We start from the raw sequence: 22,576 nt of genomic DNA, 5'->3' as shown, positions 1-22,576 counted from the left end.
AGAATTGATACAAAACATCTGCTCTATTCGCTATAAAATTTGTTTCAATAAAAGACCTGATGCGTGTGCTAGAGTGAAGGTGCTTTTTTGTCATCTTAGTTTGCTCGTACTAGTCTTTACTTTGTCATATGTTCGTCTTTCTTAGCGTCGTAAAACATTCGATGCTGTAATATTGTCAATGAGATTTGCTAGACAATTGTCCCTCTTGTATGTAAATTCTTTCATCTTCATTTTATGTGGGTTTATTTGTTTATTTGTTTGTTTGTTTGAGTGGTTTGTTAACTTATAAATATTGGTCAGTTGTGTAATTTGTCTTCAGTATTTTTTTGTAATTTGTCGTGTTAGTTCTTTCATTGTTGAAATTGTTCAATGGTTAAAATAAGTTCAACTGTCACCGACACAATCACTTTTATAGGCAAATGTTAGTTTTACTTCGAACTTGCTGTTATGTTTGTTACTTGTTACAGAAGTGGTGAGAGCTCACAAAAGTATTGCGTTGTTTTGGATTTTTTTTGTGATCTTAGCTTCTCCAGTTTTTCCATTTTTTAATACAGTATTTTATCCATTGGTTAGCCTTATCAAGTCATCATTGTTGACAAGTGTTTGCTATCTTTAGTGAGCTTCTCCCTTCCCTGCTGCTTCCGTGGTTAACAGTTTTTGTTTGTTAGCTGTTAGTCACGTGCTTACTCGGTTACTTAGTTTCATTTCGTCGATATTATTTTCTATTTTTATTACGTCAACTTCATTTTCTAGTAAACTTAATACTTCTATTTCTTAACCGTACAACTGTCGTCTATACTTATTTATTGTCTTGATTATAGTTCATGATATAACTGAAAATGAGCTTTATCATTTTCTGTTAGTATTTAAGTTAACATTTTTTTCGTTAGTTGTTAATAGTTATTCTTGTCTACTGAGTTAATTTACTTTATTCTGATGTAGAGTTATCTTTAGTTATCTATCACGGTTTAAATCCGTTGATTCTTTATTAGATACCTAGATACTTTTCATTACTTTGGTCATATTGCTATGGAAAGTGAGCGTCAACTTTTTCATGAAATGAAGTTAAAAATATTTATAAATGGTTGCCTCATCATTACAGTCAATTTTACCACTTTTCTACAGACATAGTTAACACTGTGTATTGTTTGGTATCCACCGTATGTGTCCTTGTTTAGTTATACTTTGGAATCATGTAGTTATGACCAGTGACTCGATGATATGCTTTAACGTGCTTGATGTTTTAAGTAGATGCATTATGGACTGTTGAAATGTTGGTTCAGGTTTTGCTAGCTGCTGTGTGGTTTATCTGTGTGCTTGTTCTTTGTCTGTTTGATTTTTGATATTTGTTTGTTTTAGTCATTGCTTTAAGCGCCGTTTAGTCGGCGTCAATTTCTGTCTTAGCATAACATTTGGTTATTCGGTTGTTTTTGTACAAATCTGCGATAACGGAATTGTACAAAAATTGAAGTGATCCCAGCTTCTTCTTTAGTAACGTTTGCGTGTGTTAAGAAGTTAACAGTTAATTCCTAAGGTGTTATGTTTTTGTCTGTACAAATGTTAGTATCTGTTCTTTCCTGAGTACAGTGTTGAATATTTAGAAAAGCCATTGAAGTGATTTGTTGAATCAGTCAGTGTTAATTGATCTTTCATGATTTAAATGTGTTAGAACATTTAGTGCTGATATAATTATCACGCTGTATATTAAAGGCAGTTCTATTAATGTTATTTCACAATCCTTTCCCAGTCTCTCTGCTGATTAGGTAATTTGTGGCCTTAGTGATTGTTTGTTGAGTTAAATTCATACCGTAATTTATGTAGACGTTTCTATTTTTGTATGTCTTCCGTTTATTATCCGTTTTGGTCATTAATCACTGTACCTTGTGGTTAATTTGAAGATTTTGTTAGAACTATGGAAAAAAAAAAATACTTATTTGTTAGTTTGTTATTATAATTAGAAAGGTTATGTTATCACATTAATTTGCTGAGTTATTTTAACTTCCAACTTATTTAAACCTTTTAAGACACTCATTTCTGAGCGTAGTGTTTATAATGTCATTTAACATTTTTCTACTTTCACATTTCGTTCATTTATTATTAATATTATTATCTGTTAACGGAAAAGTGTGATGTAGGTTATTTTAGGCGTGAGAGGGTTACACATACATAGCAGTAGTATTTACTTTAACTAAACTAAGAGTTTACTAATGAATATTATTAACAGCGTTTAGTTTTCACAATTCATGTTTTAATCATATTCTCCCACGTGCTAATGTCAAAAGTTTACTTTTTTGACGAGGTGTTTAATAGTTAGTAACAGTTAACTTCCATCATTCTTCGACTTCTACATCCTGATGTTAAATTAGTTTTGGATAATTTTTGATTAGTAATTAAGACATGAGATAGAATGATTCTATGTAGTCACGTTTCGGTTGTCGATGATATGAATGTCAGTTAGCATAAGTTGAACAGTTAACAAGTTAGTATTGTGTTCAAATTTTACAATTGAAAATTAGACGATGTCAAATTAGTTATTTTGTTAGATATTTTCTCGTAGTCGTTTTCGTTTTGTCATTCATTCTAATTTACTCTACTTTTAAAATTAAACTAGTATTAAATTTCAAATGACAACTAAAAATGCCCCAACCCTTTACCCTTTTGTCGCTAATTTTCAGTAATAAAATGTTTTTTTTTTTGTTAATCCTCTATCGTTGGTATTTTTTATGGTTGTCAGTCGTCAGAGAAAAAAAAATTTAAAAGAAGCGTCCAGGAAATTGACCTTCATAAACACCGCAGTTCGTTCCAAGGTAATGGACTTGAAAAGGTTCACACTTGAGGTCCAGTTTTTGATGTTTATCCATTGTCCTTGTTACACTGGGGTGTGTGCTTTACCTTGTGGATCTTTGGGAGACTTTGGGGTGCTGGGAGCACTCTACAACAGAATATGCAACGTTAGAAATTGAATGTGTTTGGTACCCCATTCTCACCAGGGGCTCATCACCGAGGGGAAGGTGGCAATGTGTTCTGCATTTGTAATGCCCAGTTCAATGAAAAGCAAAGTCTTGACTAGAAATGGCGTATGACACAAAGGATGAAGCCTGAATTGACAGCTCTGGTCGTAAGAAGATGTTTAAATTGCTTTTGCTTCATAGCGATTCAGTAATTAAGAGAAGCTAAAAGAGAGGGCAAAATGGCGTTTGTGAATCACATGAGAATTTCTTCTTCGACGTGTAGATAAGGGAAAATTTAGGCCTTGTCTTTTACCTTAAGAGCTTCTCGCCGCTGGAACTCCATCTTGGCTATCTCATTCTCCACCCATTCTGGAATGTCAGGGATGGCGTAGGCCACTGCAAACTTGATTCCAAGAACAAGATGCTAAAAAAGAAATAAGTGCATGGTTTCTCTGTTAAAAGATTGTACCAGTTTCTTTCAATGGAGTGAATAAACACACAGTGACTGTTCACATCTCGCACGAGGCTGTTTACAAAAGTTAAGGAGGACCAAGGACTCAAGGGACTACCTAATACCATTTCAGATACCCGTGCATGCAGGGCTTGAAATGTGGACCTCAGAAATGCAAGGAACATGAAGGAAGGCGTTCCTATTGCTAACCACTCATTTACGCTGCCATTAGTTCGAATGGCTCACAGCTGGACCTTATGTCGTGCTAAAGTTTTGTGAGACGATCGAGAACTGGGGAAAATGGTTCAAGACGTCATACTATGAAAACTGACCTCAAGCACCACTATGAGGATGATCCTGTCGGTGACTGTCATGTTGGGGAACATCCGCTGGACAGAACCGCCCATGCCGAGTAAAGCCAGGTTAACCATCACCGCGACCACGCCCATGACTTCCATTGCGTCCTAAGAGAGAATCAGTGGGATCAGATAACCATCCTACAGTTTATATTTTACAGACTGGCTGAGACAAAAAGTTATGCTTGCTTCGTGTTTGTTGCGTAAAGGTCGTCATTCAATAAAGTAAAGTTAACGCTTTCTTCCCCAGAGGCAATATGGTTGTAGCTTTTGTAGATAAAGCCCTAGACAAGACCATTTAATGAAAGCTACTGGGCCGTTCTCTTTTCCTTTTTCAAAAAATGAGATATGGGATTTTCTAGCTTTCTAAGTACTTCTACTCCATGGAGTTCTCTTATAAACCTTTCAAGATAATCCTGAGTAACACTATGATGAAAGGATTTTTGTAAGGACTGTCGTAATCACACTCTAATGTCGAAAACTGGTCATTGATAACAAGTTTAACCGGCTCGCCCAAGTTACCTGCCAGGTCCCAATGTTTTCCACCCTCTCCCCAAATGGCCGCCTGAGATTGGTGCATAGTTTGAATGCATCACTCCTGATCTCGATAATGTTGTTAAGCAGAGCGCACAGAGCGGCCAGGGGAAAGGCGGAGGAGAACAGAACCACGTAACCGAACTGTATGAACATCTCCAGATAGTCCTCAAAAGTGTCCTGTGGCAAACAAGGTGGACAATTAGAGGTGGTTAGTCCTAATGTATTGAGGATGAATACCGCGGGAGGCGCGGTGGCCTAAAGGTTTACGCGCTGAACTCGGGATCGAACGGTCCGGGTTCGAGCCCTGGCCGGGGTAATAGCGTTGCGTTCCTGGGCAAGACAGGTTACTCACACTGCCTCTCTCTACCTTAGTGTATACATGGGTACTGGCGAATTTCATGCTGGTAACCCTAAGATGGATTAGCATGGCATCCATATTCCTGGTCGCTTTATGCTATGGAAAGAGGGATAAGCTCTCGCGGTATAGACCACTTGGCACGACGCAGATTTTACCTTATCTATAATGCGCGCGCTTTGGTGTGCGTGCATTTGCTTGCAATGCAAGCAAAAAACGAATCACTTTCGAAACAGGGGGCTTGTTAAGTCGAACGGTACGAGAACTGTACTGTTTTTACCTCGTATTCTGCCATGGTGGCCTCGATTTCAGCCTGATTCATCAGTGGCGAATCTAGTTCCTTTGGTTTATCTGATTTATTTTCGCCAGTCGCTTTGTCTTTCCCTTCTTTCTCGTCCAGCTCTTTCTTTGCTTTGGCGTCTTGCTTCTTCAGTTTCCATTCCTTCACTTTTTGCTTGACAAATGGAACCAAAGCTTCTTTGACGTTCCCAACAACTTGCTTGGTGATGAGCAGTGCGGCAAGTTGCTAGAAATTTAGAAATGTACAATTGAAGGTTAACGTCGATTCAAAGTTTCGATACCAAAAAACACCAGTCCCAGAACAGTCTCGAGTATTTTCTGAAAACTCATCGGCGCGGCATTTGTGATGATATATTTCACTTCAGACTGGTCACGGTAATATTGCTATCCAATCAATTTTTAATAAAGGCCTCGCAAAATTTTGTATGATTTATTATAAGAAAACCTCGATTTGTTTTTCGGAACATCACAATGAGGATTCTAAATGATATTGTTGCGAAAATGTCGTCTTCTATAAGGCTAAGCACAAAAAATCCTTTTCTTCGGGTGACTGAAGATGTCGACTATTAGTTCAGCACCGAACAGTCGATAAAGCAAAGGAAACAGAGATGTAGATTGTTGCAAGTTATAACTCACCGTTTTGAGCCTGTCCATGTCCCGGATGAAGAAGGCGATGTAGAAGAGCGCCATGAAGGCGTTAAAGAACTGGAACTGAAAATTAATTGTTGATAGATTGGAATGAGAAATAAACCTTCACCTTGGACTTCTTAGTGCAAGCATTAAGATCTATTAATACCACATGAAACGACGGATATGCACCAAATTTGAACTTGTTTGTTTAAGGTATCACTGTTATGAGTCATAAAAGAGCAACTTACCGAGACAAGTTTGATGATCAAATGGTTCTCATATGTCTCCTGTAGACGATAGTTTTCTGTCATTGAACAAGATAGAAATGAGGAAGTTAGCTTCTAAAGGATGCTATACACTCGATTACCAGTCCCTGAAGGAAACAGTTTTGTTTTCACGAGAATTTTAAGACTCGAATATGATGGACTGACTGACTGACTGTCTGATTGTTTGATTGCTTGCTTGATTGATTTTTTGATTGTATGATTGGCTATGGTCGTAAATAAACCGAACTCATTTTGACTCGGAAACACATTTTGTTGAGTGTATTTTGTAATTCAAGGAGCAAAATTAATTTTAAACTGACGGAAACCACAACGTAATAGTTTTCTAACATGGCACGACACCATGAAGCTACGACTGAAAAAGATTGAGACAGATTACGAACGACATGAAAAAAACAGCCAAAATTTTTTTCAAGTTGCACCATCCGTGACATAGCTCCTTTAACTCACCTTTGTCGTTCAGATGGTAGGCCACTTTCTTGTAATTGTCATCCAACATTCCAATGCACACAGCCAAGGCGACTTTAGGAGCAAATCTGAGAGGTTTTGGAGGATTCTCCATGCCATCTACCCAGCGTTGAAACTCAAAACACAGCAACATGCTGATTACGACGACACCCAGTGACGTCAGGATGATTGGCAGTGACACACAGTAACGGAAGATGTTTCTTTTCCAGGATGGGTAGTGTGCTTCTATTCTCCCAGTTATTTCACTTTTATGATAATCACCCTGTGTGGAATGATGACATGATGTTATGAAAATTATTACCCAGGACTGTGTATGGGACGATAACTTTATTCTTCAAGATTCGTAACTAGGGCCGGTTTAAATCCGACCAGGGAAAATAAACCTAATAACTCGGAGAGGAAGACTGTAATGTGCAGAGAGAGTTTGTTACTGATGGAGGTTACAACTAGGAGGAAGAGAAGGGAACTACATAATTTGGAAAAGAGGATAACGGAGAAACGGAAAACTTGTTTCTGTCGCAAAGGGGTATAACAGCTCTGGGAGAATTTTGACTCGAGAAAAGTAATCACGCTTTGAAGAAATTGAAAGGAAATAAGGACTCCTGATTGTGCACGATACACTACAAACAACAAACCCTAAATAATGGTCTTGGCTCCTTCAGTGCATCAGATGGCATGTCCATTGTACCCCACTTGTACGCAAGCTCGGCGCTCTTTCGTTTCCAGGCCTCCAGGAAGAGCGTAGCCCAAACGATGTTGAAGATGTTGAAAAAGAAGATGCACCAATCACGCGTTACCTCGCCTCTGTTGGACAGAATGAAGGTTATGATCCCGAGGACCGCGGGCGCTATTAGCCATTTAGTGTACATACCAAGCCAGGCGAAATACATGGCGATCTTCACACCGAAATATTGACAAATGTCGTCTGTAAAATTGAAAAAAGAAATATCACCGAGATCGAAAGTTGGATGTTGATACCTGAAGGCTCGTGCGAAAAGGTGTCAGTTGAATAGTCTAGCGCGAAATGAGTTCGCATCATTTCCATTGACTGGAAACGCAAATGTTATATGTTTGATTCAGTCTTGCTTTTTCTGTTACCTGGCCCTTTAAATGCATTCTAAGCTAAACCTGCTGCTGTCCTTGTGCTGGTGTGAACAAATAATCAGTGGTAAAAAACGCCTCAATTAGAGCTCCTTTTTTACTCTTAGTTTTGTTAAACTCAATCATCCAGACGGTAAAATAATTCGACCAACAATGAAAGTAGAAACGAGTTCCAAGCAAAAACAATGTTGATTATGAGGTGACTTTGTCAACGTACATGTTGCTAAGCGACATTTCAACCCTTGGATAACTCACCTAAAGGCTGTTTCTTGAAGAATGCTGAGACCCAGGTCTTCCTCAGTTTAGCTAAGTCGTCTGAATTGTGCAGAGGAAACATCTTTTCCACCACGCCTTCCGACAACAGCTTGGGGACTGGGAATCAAAGGAAATAATTTATTGTTTATGGTTAATTATTGTTTATCCTTTGATTCTTCTTGAGGAGAGAAAAACGATTCTGGCAACTTTCTTTAAGTTTATAAAAAATCTCTTATTTATCAAACTTATTAAACTATTCCTTACCAATCTGCTGTCCTTCCACAAACTTAATCTTCCCCAGTTCGTCTCCTTGCACGGCTCTCAAGTCGTTCACCATCTCTAGAATCATACTCTGTCTCTCACCAGAGTTGAAGAACACAGTAGGATCATCAGAATTCTCGAAGGTATCTCGTTCATCGTACTTAAACTCCGTTATTCCACCCTTGCGAAGCTTTTTCTTCAAACCCAGATGCTCGGCTTGTTGGAGAAACACTTCAAATGAAGACGTGAGATAAAAACCGTAGACTGGTGAATGAGCCATTTGACGGACATGGACGTCGACATCCGGGACTCTGGCTCGAAGTCTCGACAGCAGCCACATTACCGTGTAGTCCTCAGTGTTTTTGGGAAACGTGATAAGAACGTCACATGTTTTGGACGGAGTGGAGTGTTCCCAGAGTTTGGAAGACAAGACGAATTTTCCAGCTTTTTGAAAATTTCCTGTGGGAAGAGGAGACCACAAAATTATTACCCAAACACAAAACTTCCCAGGACGATGAAAATTCTTCAATCGCAGCATTTTCCGGAGAACTAGTCACACGGACTATAATGAAAAGCATAATAAGATTACGGAATGTCTCCAACTGTATAAATTCTTCTACATTCCCACTAAAACTGTTAAGCTTGTGCGCTACGCGCGCGCTTCGTGTGGAACGCGTTATCAGACCCGTGTAAGTTCATTTTAGGTTACATGTAATATAATAAACTATACAATGAACTTGAACGAAACGTTTCGTTTTTGTTATAAATAGAAATATGATTTTTGAAAAAATACGATACCTTCCTCGCCTTTATCTCCGCTGAACACATCTTTAGCGGTCGTTTTCGCTGCAAAAAAAAAAAAAAAAAGAATTAAAGAAATGGTCCTTTAAATGCTCAGAATGATCCACATCCACTTTCTCTTAACAATATCAAGATATTGTCAATTGGACAGGTGATGAGAATAAACGAAATCATCGGCTCTGAGGTAATTTTGTCTCAATGGAATAATAATAATTATCATAACCTTTATTTATATTCTTAGAACTAACATTGAAGGCAATGTATTGGAATCTGTAAAGAGAACATATGGTTCTATAGGCCTAGGTTGGGGAAAACGAAGTTACTACAATTGTAACAGTTAAAGGAGTTCAGTCACAGTATTTTCAGCTATTTTGGCTGTGTACAAAAATTACCTTTAAATTGAAGGAGACATGAAAGAAGTAGTTTACTTAGATAGCAAAACGCAAGAGAGACAATAATAAATCATAAAGGAACCAGAATGGTTAAGACTTAAAGATGGAGAAGATTAACACGGATTGCAAACGACGACTCGGAAATTGAAAAACTTCTCGAGACGCGCAAACTGTGACATAGCTCCTTTAAAGTCTGTAATAATTTTCTTATGCAAAAATGCTCGGATATTTTCCTGACCACGCCCAAGTTAAGTCCTTCGGTATTTAGATATAAAGCGTTCTTTAACTTTTGGATTTTGCATTTTGTCATTTTGATTTGAGAATTTTCCAGTCCTTAGATTCTAACTGACAGAAATAAATTTGGTTATATATTCAAGATATCAACTTTAATTTAATTGCAATGTTAGTATGCAATAGTTGTATTTAAGTTCTGCATAATTTAGGTTTCGTCCAGAAGCCGACGCTGGGCAAGTATATACAAGTGTTCAGTAAGAGGCTGATATTCGTTAACTTGCGAATTCGTATGGAAATTTTAAAATCTTATATATTCTTTATTTCAGCGAAATGAAAGAAAAAAATTTTGAGCTAAGAAAAAATCGCCTGAATAACAAAATATAGAAACAGGAAAATTGATTCCTCGTCTGGTTTTCGAAGAGATATACTTACGAGGATTTGGGAGAATATCTCAATGAGTGTAAAACTGGCAAAATGAAAATGTTCTTTATCTAATAGGCAAAAAGGACCTTGAGAAATGGCCCTCACTTCTGTCACCACCGCCATCTTTGTAACGGCTTCCAAACCTATACAAAAGCATTTCTTTATGACACCTGTTTGCAATTTTCGCCGTCAACGTAAGCGCGCTGTTAAAGTAGAAGACATTATCTGTACCTTCCTTGCCGCTTGTCCTTCGATCCGGTATAGGCATTGCAGTGAGCTTAAATGAGTCCGAAACGCCAGTGCGTTTCTACCAATTCCCGCAATATCTGCCTCGAAAACTAAACTGGACAACAAACTTTACACTCACCTGTTTTATTTACATCTCTGAAGAGACGCGTCTCGATACGCGCACTGATTGGTTAAACACATGTTTAACTTTGGCTTAAATGATACTTACAGCAGGTTTTCCTAACCATATTGACAGGTGGCAGTTTACAGGGATATTTTTATGTGGCATGCTATCAGCTAGTAGGCTACAGTATAATCTGCACAATTTTCAATGTGTTTTAAAAGTCGTTATTTAAATAGAAGATCTTGGTGTACGTTATTCCGCAATTGGTCTCTACGATTTGTGAATCGACTAACATATTTTGCGATTCCCTTTTCAAGTTGAATATCTACAAGTCATTTTAATATGTATAATGTTTGTTTTTAGCGCGAAGTATGTTGCCAATCCATGTAGACAATCCATGGTGAATTACTCAGAAAAGAGTGAAAACAAATTTATGTTCATTGTCCTAACTTGATAACAATTATGCTTTGCAACGGCTGATCGGGGATGAAGTGTCATCTATATTGCAATTTTGTGTTTGTTTTCTCCTCTGCAAATAAGTACGAACATTTTCGCAATATTGTCACTTGATATTGGTTTTGGAAGAAATTTCAATTAATTTCTCTACTGACAACTCTAAATTCTTCTAAAAGGGTAGCAAAAAGGGAATGCCAAAGACGAAAACCGAAAAACCTTAGGTGGAGCAAGCTGATGTTGTTTTTGTTGCACACAGGACGACCTTTGATATTTTAAGACTCTCAGTTACTGTAGCAAAGTGTTAACAAGGTTATAGCGGCTAAAATCTGTCGAGCCCGCTGTCCTTGTCAGAGGTGACTGCCAAAATGGCAGGACGTTCTAGTAGAATTTGGAGGTGTGAATCTCTCTAAAATCTCTGCTCTTAAGAACAAGTTGACGTGTCATAGGTTAGGTTTCTCCAGTTGGCGATATCTTACGATTTAATAGACAATGAGAGGTTGACTTCTCCGCAAACCTCTACCACGCAGACCTTTTAAATGTGCCGACAAGTAGCTAGTACACATTCCCTAGCTCCAGCTTTAATTTTCAATTGACTTCATTCAAGACGAAGATAGTTTTCTATAGTAACGTTCCGGTAGTTAACAGAGGAGAGAAGGTCTGGACCTGAACGAAACAAAAAATCATTGGTATAATGGTCTTGTTTCAATCCGATTTATTCTGATAGGAGCAATTTTGAGCAACTTCAGAAAGTCTTTTTCGCGGTACATTGACGCTGTAGCCATAACGAACACTCTTGAATTTCTTTTGAATTAATAAAGAGTGGTTGTTATGGACGTTAATTTTGCATGGAAGTTTTCCTAACAATAACAACACTGGTTGTCAATGAACTAAATATAGAAATAAAACAGATTCGGTGTGCTGCCAAAATAACCCATTATTTGAGGCAAAAGAAAATGGCTTTAACTGTTAAATATTTAATGTACTAAAACTAAGAAAGCTTTGGCATTCAAATTCTTAATTCTTATCTAGAGAAGTCATTAGAATACAAACTAAGTATGTACCTGTTAAAGTGACCACCATTTATGTCAAGAGGTTTAAATATATTAATACTCTATCCTCAGGCTAAATTCTGCGTTAATCACGAGATTACAAGGTATTTGTACGAAGACAGAGGCGGGTTTTTTCAGTAAACTCTCATTATCTACATGTATACCCTGAGAAAAAGTGTCTTGCGACAAAATATTATATATATATATGCGGATATGCATAATTTACATAACTATGGACATATTTCAACCTAGCATAAAAAAAGTAAATGCTGTTGATAAAACTTCCTTATGCAAATTCCATGGTCATAGACCGATGGCTCACGTTTGATTCTGTAAACACTAAACCGCTTTCATATGTGTTATAAAACGTATTGTTTTCAAGCCGCTGTTTTTGCTTTTAACTTTTAAGATTAAAATCTACCGGGTAATAAAGATTGTAAGGCGTAGCTTCGAAGGAGATTAACGGCCTGCAAATTATATATTATGTTCTAAGCATGAGTCATTGCAAATCACCTACCCCATTTCCATGCAGTCTTTGGTTTCCTCTTAGTAAATTCCCATACGTTTTTTATGCCGTTCATTTACGAAAATCCGTCCACTGAGGTTATTAAAAGCTTTCCTCTTGGTAGCTCTAACATAGTCGTTTAGAAAACACTTCAAACTCCCTGGTGTTTCGTTCATTGCAGTCGACACAAGTCGACTGAATCGATCTGATTGTCAAATTCATCAGGAGCGAGTCTCTAAGGCAACATAGACGATGGTAAAAAATGTTTCAAGAATTGTCATTTTTTACAGTCTTAAATTGACGGTTCTGTTGGTCAATAACACCAAAATGATTCATAATATCATGACTTGTTCTGAGTTCAAGAAAGCCATCACCAACAGTTTGCAAATGTTATTCGTCGCTAATCGTATTCAAGTTGATGCTATATTTAACTCAAGCTGTCTAATTGTTATGAGCATTTTAACCTTGTTGTTGACATAAACCAATTGGATGTACATTTTTAATTGCATAATTGATCCATTCGAATATTTCATATGTCTACCAGCTACTGAAATTTGTAACAAATATTATTGCAATATTCCTTCCACATTTGTCACACTGAAGAAGCGTGTGCAGAGTTCTCGGGGAGAGAGTACACATTCTAGGGCTTGGGCTATTGGGGTACACTCTTGTTTTTTATAAGAACGTCTGATTTTGGAGATGAGGCTGAACGTTCTTATATTTTTTTGTATCACCTGATGACTTTGGTCTTTTGGTGGTGTGGAAATTATTTTGGAACAGTTATAAATGAGAACTGCTGATTATTACAAACCGAGATGTGTGTCATGCAATAAGAAAACCATTGTTAATGTTATTTGGGTTAATTTACATTTTTGTTACCTTTATTTTATGCTTGTCGTTTAATACATACAGATCAAAATAAAAACGGTCTTAATCGACTCTCAGCCTGGGGAATGTTCTTAATACGTTCTTAAAATTTTGGTCAATCTCAGCCTCACCTTTCTTATAAAAAAAGGTCTTATAAAACTGAAAAAGAGTGTATCTGTGTGTCCCTCAGGCGATGGATGGGGAAGACCCTTCTCGTGTGTAGTACCAAACAGGTGGATACACAAAGTTTGTTTGCGCTGCCTTCACGGCGTGAAGGATGTTCAGTTCTCTGAAGATGCGCCTTGCAGTAGGCTAGCCTCCCACAGAGATCCTGCAACGGCGACATGTAGGTAGGAAACATCGACCCTTCTCTCTGGGAGACATGTCTACCTAGACAGAGGGTTGCCAGCGTAACATGAACTTTCAAAAGCTAAATGAAGTAAAAGACACTGTTTCGATTTTTAGAGCAGGAGTTATCAATCGTTTTTCTTTCGTCAGAAAAATCTGAGGGCTCTAAGAGGGCACCAACCAGGAAGGGTAGGAAAAAATCTTGTAATATTGCGTAGCACAATGAGGTGAAAACTACTACAAGCGAGAAGTTCAGACAATCCTGTCCTCCCCGGCCCCGTTCTACTGTGAATCAATCAATCAATCAATCAATCAATCAATCAATCAATCAATCAATCAATCAATCAATCAATCAATCAATCAATCAATCAATCAATCAATCAATCAATCAATCAATCACTAACTCAATTTCGTCAGTTGGTCAATCAATTAACTGGTCAATGAATCATTCTTTTTCGCAGAAATCAGTTTTTTCACAGACCTTGTTATTTTGTTAATAGTTGGGGTGCATGGCATGGTTTATCCATTTCGTCTCTGTGTAGAGTTCTTTTACAGGTAATATCGCTCTAGACTTTCCCCTCCCCTCCCGCCTCTCTGACACATCTCAACACCTGAACACTGGAAACGAGCGCCTGCTCGAAATAGTTCCTTCAGCACAAATGGGGGGCGGATATTTCGTTCTGTTCGCCTTTTCCTCCTTCTTCACAACTGCGGTGCAATTTTCGCCGCCAAAATATTCAGCCTGCCACAGTAAAGATTTCGGTTATGATGGAACCGTCTGTGTTTGCTCGGACGAGCTGGAATGCGACTCGTTTAGCAAGGGCAGTACTCCGTTGTCAGAACATGAATACGCCGTGTACACCAGTTCAAAAGCAGGCGATCGCTTTAGCCTAAGAACTGGGAAGGCAAGGCAGACTTCAGACGGAGGAAAATCACAATTTGCTGAAGCTGAAGTCAAGTTTACTGTGAATCAGAGCGAAGTTTTTCAAACAATTCTTGGCATAGGAGGTGCTTTCACAGGTTTGTACAGAAATGCTATATTACCACCCTAACAAAACATAGGCACGCAAGGCGTGCAAGAGTTATTTTTTTCGTGTGTGAAGTGTTGGAGATAGGAGCATTCATGGAGCTGTTTACAGTAATGATTTGGTTAATTTGACAAGTGTTTTTGGTTGTGATGTACAGCAAGAAACAAACTGGGAATTTATGATGTACATGCGATGTTACATCGGTCATGGTAAGATAGCTAAATAGTAAGCCATAAAATGTTTGACTGAACAAACTAAAGTAATCTGACACGTCTCCAGATTGATGTAGATACCATCTTATTTTCTAACAGGCAATTTGATTCGTTCTTTGATACAACCCGCACTGTGATTGGTGTGGCACGTGCACATGCATAACTCCCTCACTCACCGATCACATAACGCTTCCAACCCCCAAGAGGAATTTTTGCTCAAAAATACTCAAGTTAATTTAGAGACTTTTTTGCATTTTATACGAGTCGTACGTTTACCCTTTTTACACAACACAACACAACACAACACAACTTCACTGAATATAGAAAGAAAGAGAAAAAAACTTCTGACTCGTTGAAAGTCTGATTCAATTAAATTGCACTTTAACTTGGTGCCGCACAGTCTTCAAAGAACATTTGAACAGTTTTCATACTTTTTACCTTTAAAAATATCGGACTGAAATGAATGTCATCAAATAAAACTGTGAAACTGCTACTGCAGAGATGTAAGAACTGTCCAGAAATGAAAGCTTTTCTTGTTTAATATCCTGGGAACAATACCCTATAACTTGTCAGCTCTAATTGAATTCACTCTCATATAAAACAAAAGTGTTAAGTTACCATTTGTTACTAAAGATAGCAAACGTCTCATGGGAAAGAGTGGTGACGATTCGTCTGCTCTAATTGAATTTACTCCCTTGTGAAAAACAAGAGTGTCAAATTATACTTTCTAACTAAAAAACAAAAATATCTCTTTATATTTGCATGCCACAAGAACAAGACAATCGTTACCCGCACTTACTATTGTAAACATTAGATCTGTTTCAAATCTGAAGTCCTATCCCCTCTAAAACATGTCCTAAGAACTAGAAGCGATGATTCATGACCTGTAATTGAATTTACTCCTTGTGAAAAGCAGAAGTATCAAGTTACCTTTGTAACTAAAAATGAAAATATCCCGTTCATTTGCATACTACTAATTCACGAACAGTTTCAAACCTCAAGGCTCATCTCGTTCATAACTAAAATCCTCAGCCTAACCCACAGAAAATGTCAAAGTAAACCCAATATATGAATACTTCCTCCTTTTTTATAGAAGAATAAATATGGCCGTTCTGAACTCTATCGGGATCAAATCTTCTCACATACCATTTACCTTTACAACAAGAAATTTGATTGGCTGTTTATAGTACGTCCAATCTGATTGGTGTGACATACATCCACCTCTCACTCACTCACTCACTTACTCACTCACTCACTCATCCATTGAAGCGTCCATAACATACCCGACGAGCCGACTGAAGGGTATTTTTTTTACACAAAAATAACGCAATAAATTCCATGTTGCTGTGCGTCTGTTCAGTAATTGATCACAGATGACCTCAAAATGTGGTAAGAATAAAAAAGTGACACACCCATGTGTCACTGATATTCTTACCATATTTTGGCATCATCTGAACAGAGGCATGGCAAAGAACCGATCAAAAGAGTAATTTGACATACTATATACCTTATTATAGGAAATTAACGCTCGTGTTAATTAATGTATTTGAAATTAACGCAACTTAAATTAACGTGAATTGAAGGTAAATTTGCTTCCTAATAAAGGAAATTAACACGAGAGAGGGACAAAATTTCAAAATGAGGGAAATTAGCTTTTATGCTACACCAAAAAAAAAACAGAATTTGTTGAGAACAGGAACCAATTTATTTTAACATTGTAAAGCTGACAGCGAACATGAATAAAATTCAGTTGAAGTACAGTCCCGGGGGGGGGACTCCCATATGGAATGGACGGTGATGCTCGTCGTCTCGCTTAGGGGTGTAAATTTTGGATTTTGGTCTGACTTAGGGTGTTCTGGGCAAAATGTCATTATTTTTAGCTGTCAAGGTCTCGTTAAGGGTTGCACGCAAAGAAATAACAAAACAGAAAGAATTTTGATTCTTTATATTTACTCAATTCATATAAACAAATTCGCCATCATTAAAAGTCACTATACTTTTTATTTGTGTGTTTTGTAAACTGGTCTCTTTTAGGGGTCTGCATAAGCTTCGGCCACGCCCAGATTGGTCTCTTTTAGGGGTTAAATTCAAAATTTCCAACGAACATCCGCATCCACTCCATATGGGAGTCCCCCCCCCCCCCCCCCCCCCCGGGAGTACAGTAAGCGATTTACTTATGTGAAAGACTGATGTGAAATGTAAAGTGTGCGAATAAAATTTATTTTTTGGCTGTGTCAAGAATGTCTGGAGTGTGTCACAGATTTGGGGGAAAATAATGGAAATTAACGTCACAGAAATTAATGCAGAACTTAGTTAACAATGCGGAAATTAACATTTACATAAATTAACACAACTTAAATTAACACGAATTTCAGAAATTCGTGTTAATTTCATGAAGCATTAATTTCCTATAATAAGGTATATAATACTGAACAGATGCATGATAGCATGGAGTCTAACTGTGTTATATAAATTATAAGGAAACAAAAAACAGTGATAGCGATGTCATCTTTTTTTCCGTCATGAATCCAGCAGGTCATAAGTCAGAACCAATCAAAATGCAAGAACAATAAATTTTGACCTATTTTATATTTGATATGGTTGTGACACTGTAAATGTTGTGTGCATTATTATCTCACATTTCAGATGCTGCTGGAATTAACATTTTAAACATCAGTTCCACATTACAACAGAAACTCCTCTCATCCTACTTTTCTCAAGATGGCATTGAGTACTCCATTGGGCGTATACCCATGGCCAGTTGTGATTTTTCTACCAGTCCATACTCTTATGATGACCATGAAGGGGATTTTCAAATGGTAAATTTTACCTTGGCCAAAGAAGATTTCCATCTGAAGATTCCTCTCATGTTATCTGCGGTGGAGATGAGTAGACGGAACCTGACATTCTTTGGAAGTCCCTGGGCCGCTCCTGCGTGGATGAAGACGAATGGCAAGATGCAGGGTGCTGGACAGTTGAAGGGTGTCGCTGGTGACAAATATCACAAAGCTTGGGCCCTGTACTTTGCAAAGTTTATCAAGGCCTATGAAGACAATGGAGTGAAGATTTGGGGACTTACAGTTGAGAATGAACCATCAACTGGATATATCAAAGGGTATGTGGTCATGTGAGGCTGCTGAGATTGCTTGTGTTTGATTCATTTTATAAGCTACCTAAATAAATGTCAAAATGCAGTGACTACTGCAAAAAAGTTGTGTTCATGAAGGTCAGTGTATGTCATGCACACTCCATTGATTCTTAGTAAAATGGGCGCATTGAGTTGCACTTTTTTGCCTGTAATTTTCATTCCAAAACAGATCAGGTGGTACAAAATGAATTCTGCAAATTTAATTACCAGTAGATCTTTTAATTGAGCAGTTTTCAATATGAGAGTTGTAAAACCGAAACTAATGTAAATCACTCTAGATAGCCAGTCGCAAAGGACACAGACAATCCAGTGAACTAATCAAAACTTGAAGTAAATACGTGTAGCTGATGTGAAGCGTGTGAAAAATTAATGTGTGCTTACGAGTCACAATAATGGGTTTGGTTTTACTTCCCAAATATGGATGAAAAAGTGATACGAGTTTATGAAGCCAATTATGCAGTGTTGTAATGCAAACCAGTTACTTTTCTAGACTTAAGATCTAGCCAGCATATGTATCTACCTATGATGTAGCCAGCCAAACCATTCGAAAAATGTTTTTGACCTTTTGCTTGTAGGTATGCTTTTCAATGTATGGGTTTCACAGCAGAAATGGAAAGAGATTTTATTAAAGAAGACTTGGGACCAACCTTGGCAATGTTTGGCTACTCTGATGTAAAGGTGATGATGTTAGATGACTCACGAAACTTTGTTGAACCATGGGCTGATACTATCCTTGGTGATTATGAAACTGCTAAATATGTTTCCGGGATTGCTGCACACTGGTACAGAGAGGAACAGACAAGCCCTGATGTACTTACAGCAACACACAAGAAGTGAGCTGCAAAATATTAATTATTGTCTCTTTTATTTTTATATATACAGAATGTATTTATTTAAAATTTTAACCATAGCCAACAGTTCTTTATTTTATGTTTGACCTTTACCAATCACAAAATACTTTTGAAGCTGTTTTCTTCTGTCTGAATGACTAGCCAATGGAAACAATTTGGTTATGCAATTCATTCATAATGTATGAGTGCAAGACATGGACCTTTCAACTGAAGTTTTGGCATCTTTGCTCACCCTTTTGCTAAGGTTTCCCAGGCTTCATAACCATTCCCCTCTATCAACTATTATTTTGTAACAAATAAAGGATCAGTTTCAAAATTACATACATGTCATTTACTAGAGAAATGTCACGTTGTCAATACTTTAAATGTTCCTAGTGATTAGGCAACTGCTATTTTATTTGTTTTGAGTGTTCACGGCCAGGTTTCACAATGATCCTCTGGTTTGTCAAAATAATTTGATAGCCCTGTAGGTGTAGGAATCCACTGGTTGGTGTACTTGAATTTAGACATACTGTAATTAACCTTATGGAAGACACTGTATGTGTATGTGTATCAGTCTGTATGTGTCTAGAGTATGCATGTTAAGTACAGATACTAACATTCAATAATTTCATGTATTTTACATTACAAAACATATCACAGATTCCTCAATTACTTTATTCTTAACACTGAAGCCTGTGCTGGCTGGACAGGACCACCTTCTGAGAGAGGGGTCCATCTTGGACAGTGGTCAAGAGGAAATGAGTACTCCCACAGTGTTATTGAGGCATGTACCTTGTTCAATATTTACCTAGTTAAATCAAATGGTGGAAATGTCTAGATGTATTTTTATTAACAACTTTGTAAAATTTTATCAAAACAAGGAAAATGGGATGACAAGTTCACTTGTTCTTTACAACTTCTATATTAGGTTCTACAGAAAGTCAATTGGCATTAGTGAATAAAGATGGTGAATTTTAAGCTCAGTAATGAAATGTCACGGACTCAGATATTTTTTTCTTTGTCCCACGTTCGTGTCATGTTGATCAGTTCACTTTTCACACTTCTCAATTTGCATTGTTGGAAAACAAACATTTCTTCACATAAACGTTATTATTAAATTTGTCAAGTAAATGTAAATCAATTTAAATGTTTGAGGTGATTAGCCTCATCTGGTCACAGCATCCCCTCTCAATTTTCTCCCATCCTAGTGTAGTCTGAGGGGGGAGGTCATTGGAAATTCAGTGGGGGGGGGGAGGGGTTTCATAGGTCAATGTTTCTAAAGGAAAATATAAAGTTAAACTGGAATTTCCACAGGGGTCAGGAGAGAATCAAAAGTTGGAGCAAGTGGTACATTCTTCTTTGCTAAATCCTGATGGGTCATTAGGCAACAAAAAGGTTTTGACAATAACAACAATGACTTTAATGTTCTAATCATATATAGAATTTATCCCATTGGTCTACTGGATGGGTGGACTGGAACCTAGCTCTGAACATGGAAGGAGGACCCAACTGGGTGAAGAACTTTGTTGATTCACCAATCATTGTTGATGCCGAGAATGGAGTATTCTATAAACAGGTGTGTCATAAACATTGTATCCATGATATTAACAGCTGTGCGTAAACATGTAGATCTATGTCGAGGAAAAGGTTGTTGTTATTCATCGTGGTGGATGCAATAATAAAGTGTATTATCGTTTGTCTCACGATGTAGTCACTTGAGATGTAGATCGCGACGTTTCGACTGCTTACTGCTAGTCTTCTTCGGGCGATAAGGTCGACTGATTGCACGGTATCATTTATATCACAAAGGAGGATCGAAATGCACCAATCACAGCCGACCTTTGTGATATAAATGATACCGTGCAATCAGTCGACCTTATCGCCTGAAGAAGACTAGCAGTAAGCAGTCGAAACGTCGCGATCTACATCTCAAGTGACTACATCGTGAGACAAACGATAATACACTTTATTATGTAGATCTATCCAGCTACATATTCTTGCAAACATTACTAATTTCTCTCCTCCTCTTCTCCTGGCCTATTCCTCTTAAAAGAGTCTTTTGTCATTTGCTCAAAACTTTTTCTCAGCAACAAAGATATCTGAGCTTCAAGACGTTTTTTTTTTACTTGTGTAGACTTACCCTGAATGATTACCTACTTGGTAGCCTGTGAACAGGCTCTTTAGTCAAGGATGGGCACCAAACCCCACCCCATCCCCGGCCACTTCAGTCTCAGCCAGTTTCTCTAGGCCACTCTAACCGCAATTAGACCCTACCAGTATTGGCAAATCAGACAAAGTCAAGCAGATCTTAGATGTCTCTTGCAGAGAACAAGTAGGGGTATACCACAAGAAGCATCAGTTCTATCAGTTAAACATTAAACCACTGCTTGCTTATTAACAGTTATTAGTTTCAAATGCACATGACTTTGCTTTATTTTTGCAGCCTATGTTTTATCATCTTGGCCATTTCAGCAAGTTTGTTCCACCTGGATCGCAAAGAATTGAAGTTAACAGCTCTGAAGAAACTTCCCTGGAGTTTATTGGTTTTTTAACACCAGAGATAAACACAGTGTTGGTGATTCTTAACCCAGAGCCAAGAAATATTACCTTTGAGATCATTGACCAAAAGCTGGGAATCATCACAGAAACTATTCCATCTTATTCAATTCAGACTTACATTTGGTAGCAGTAGTGCTAATGATTTTTTATAATAACAATAATATTAACACTTTAAAAGGACCTGTCCTCTCCTGCTCTAGGCACATCATAGTATTTTCAAAATACACAACTAAAAGTAATAATTAAAAAAGATACAATCACTACGAATAAAAGTCTTTTTAAAAGTTTGAAAAAGGATATATTTTTTTACTTAAATTGTCACATGAACAGATGCTATGAGGTAGACTGTTCCAGAGTTCACAGGCTGAAACTAAAGGCTTGAGACCCATAGGACTTCAGATTAGAGTTGACCAGAAAGTTCTGGCATGCCGCCATGCCCGGTCCAGTGCATTTTGTTCTTGGGTATTACATCTAAGTCTTACAGTGTCTTTTTCTTTCCATCATGGAGCATACAATTAAGGGGCACTAGTAAACTGTCAGGAAAGCCATGTCAAATGCTTTGGAGTAAGTCAAAACAGACTACAGTCTGGAACTCCTATTAAGTGGCCACCTATTAAATGGCCACCCCTATTAGGCTGCCAGTAATCAAAGTCCCGATGATGGTTCTTGTGTAGTCTTTGCCTCTATTAAACTGCCAGCCCCCTTTAAGCGGCCACTATCCATTTCCCCAAGGTTGGCTGTTTAATAGGGGTTGACTTGTAGTTAGGTAATTAAAGTCTAACGAATATAGAATCCCTGGATCCAGGCCAGGGAATAGCATAGTAGTTGCTTGAACCTGGTAGAGTGTTTTAACTTTGGGCCAAGCCCAGACCTGAGCATCAAATGTAGCATAATACTCAAGACTTAAATACAATGTTTGGGCATTTCCATTCCTGATCCATATAAGTGCCAAGGCCCAGTATAATTCTAATTTTTCTGGAATGTAAATACTGTAACTATAACCAAGTAGGTAGTAGATAAATGTTGTACTGTAGTGTTGTATTGTAAGTATTTTTCATTGTACGTAGTGTTTTTTTTTTTGGTCTGTTAGCGTGGAAATAAAGTTAATTAAAAATTTTCTTTTTGTTTCTTTGGCGTGGTGACGAAATGATGCCCACTTTCTCACCCTCCTTTATCTAGCCTGCAAACACAGACGTATTTCCGGCTGTCACTTGGTTCCGCCAAAAAATAACGTCTGCAAACCCGAGCCAGAAAACGATTTCCGTGACGTAGGAATTCTAAGCCAATCACAGTTTAGCTCAAATAACCCCAGAACTACTGCGTGAGGTATTCGCTGCGAGGAGCACTCGAGTTTCATTCTATCATGGAATCTGATTGGCCAAGGAGAAACAAACGTCATTACAAAAGTCATTAACTCACC

At 37.7% G+C, this 22,576-nt stretch overlaps 2 protein-coding genes across 3 annotated transcripts; one reads left to right on the top strand and one right to left on the bottom strand.

The window, feature by feature from the left end:
- Nucleotides 1-2,081: 2,081 nt before the first annotated feature.
- Nucleotides 2,082-12,385, bottom strand: LOC145500640 (anoctamin-8-like). Of its 2 annotated transcripts, none has more exons than XM_081480162.1 (13): nt 12,174-12,385; nt 8,748-8,795; nt 7,953-8,408; nt 7,689-7,805; nt 6,968-7,257; nt 6,315-6,594; nt 5,829-5,884; nt 5,587-5,661; nt 4,931-5,176; nt 4,281-4,472; nt 3,735-3,866; nt 3,265-3,375; nt 2,082-2,932 (listed from the first exon to the last, which is right to left on the bottom strand). In XM_081480162.1, the coding sequence occupies exons 1-13, from the start codon at nt 12,235-12,237 to the stop codon at nt 2,870-2,872; spliced, it is 2,130 nt and encodes a 709-aa protein (XP_081336288.1). In that variant the 5' UTR covers nt 12,238-12,385; the 3' UTR covers nt 2,082-2,869. The 2 variants fall into 2 exon arrangements, with proteins under 2 accessions (XP_081336288.1, XP_081336292.1); XM_081480166.1 differs by lacking the exon at nt 12,174-12,385 and adding an exon at nt 10,031-11,439.
- Nucleotides 12,386-12,795: 410 nt separating this feature from the next.
- On the top strand, nt 12,796-22,273 carry LOC145500573 (lysosomal acid glucosylceramidase-like). The gene is made up of 6 exons (XM_081480093.1): nt 12,796-14,396; nt 17,263-17,731; nt 18,340-18,597; nt 19,258-19,381; nt 20,039-20,173; nt 21,041-22,273. The coding sequence occupies exons 1-6, from the start codon at nt 14,036-14,038 to the stop codon at nt 21,281-21,283; spliced, it is 1,590 nt and encodes a 529-aa protein (XP_081336219.1). The 5' UTR covers nt 12,796-14,035; the 3' UTR covers nt 21,284-22,273.
- The last annotated feature ends 303 nt before the right edge of the window (nt 22,274-22,576 follow it).

This window comes from Orbicella franksi, chromosome 1 (assembly GCF_964199315.1).
Source record: "Orbicella franksi chromosome 1, jaOrbFran1.1, whole genome shotgun sequence".
In the NCBI taxonomy this organism is placed as follows: Eukaryota; Metazoa; Cnidaria; class Anthozoa; order Scleractinia; family Merulinidae; genus Orbicella; species Orbicella franksi.
The sequence above is the reverse complement of the archived record's forward strand: the minus strand, read 5'-3'. Positions and strand labels throughout refer to the sequence as shown.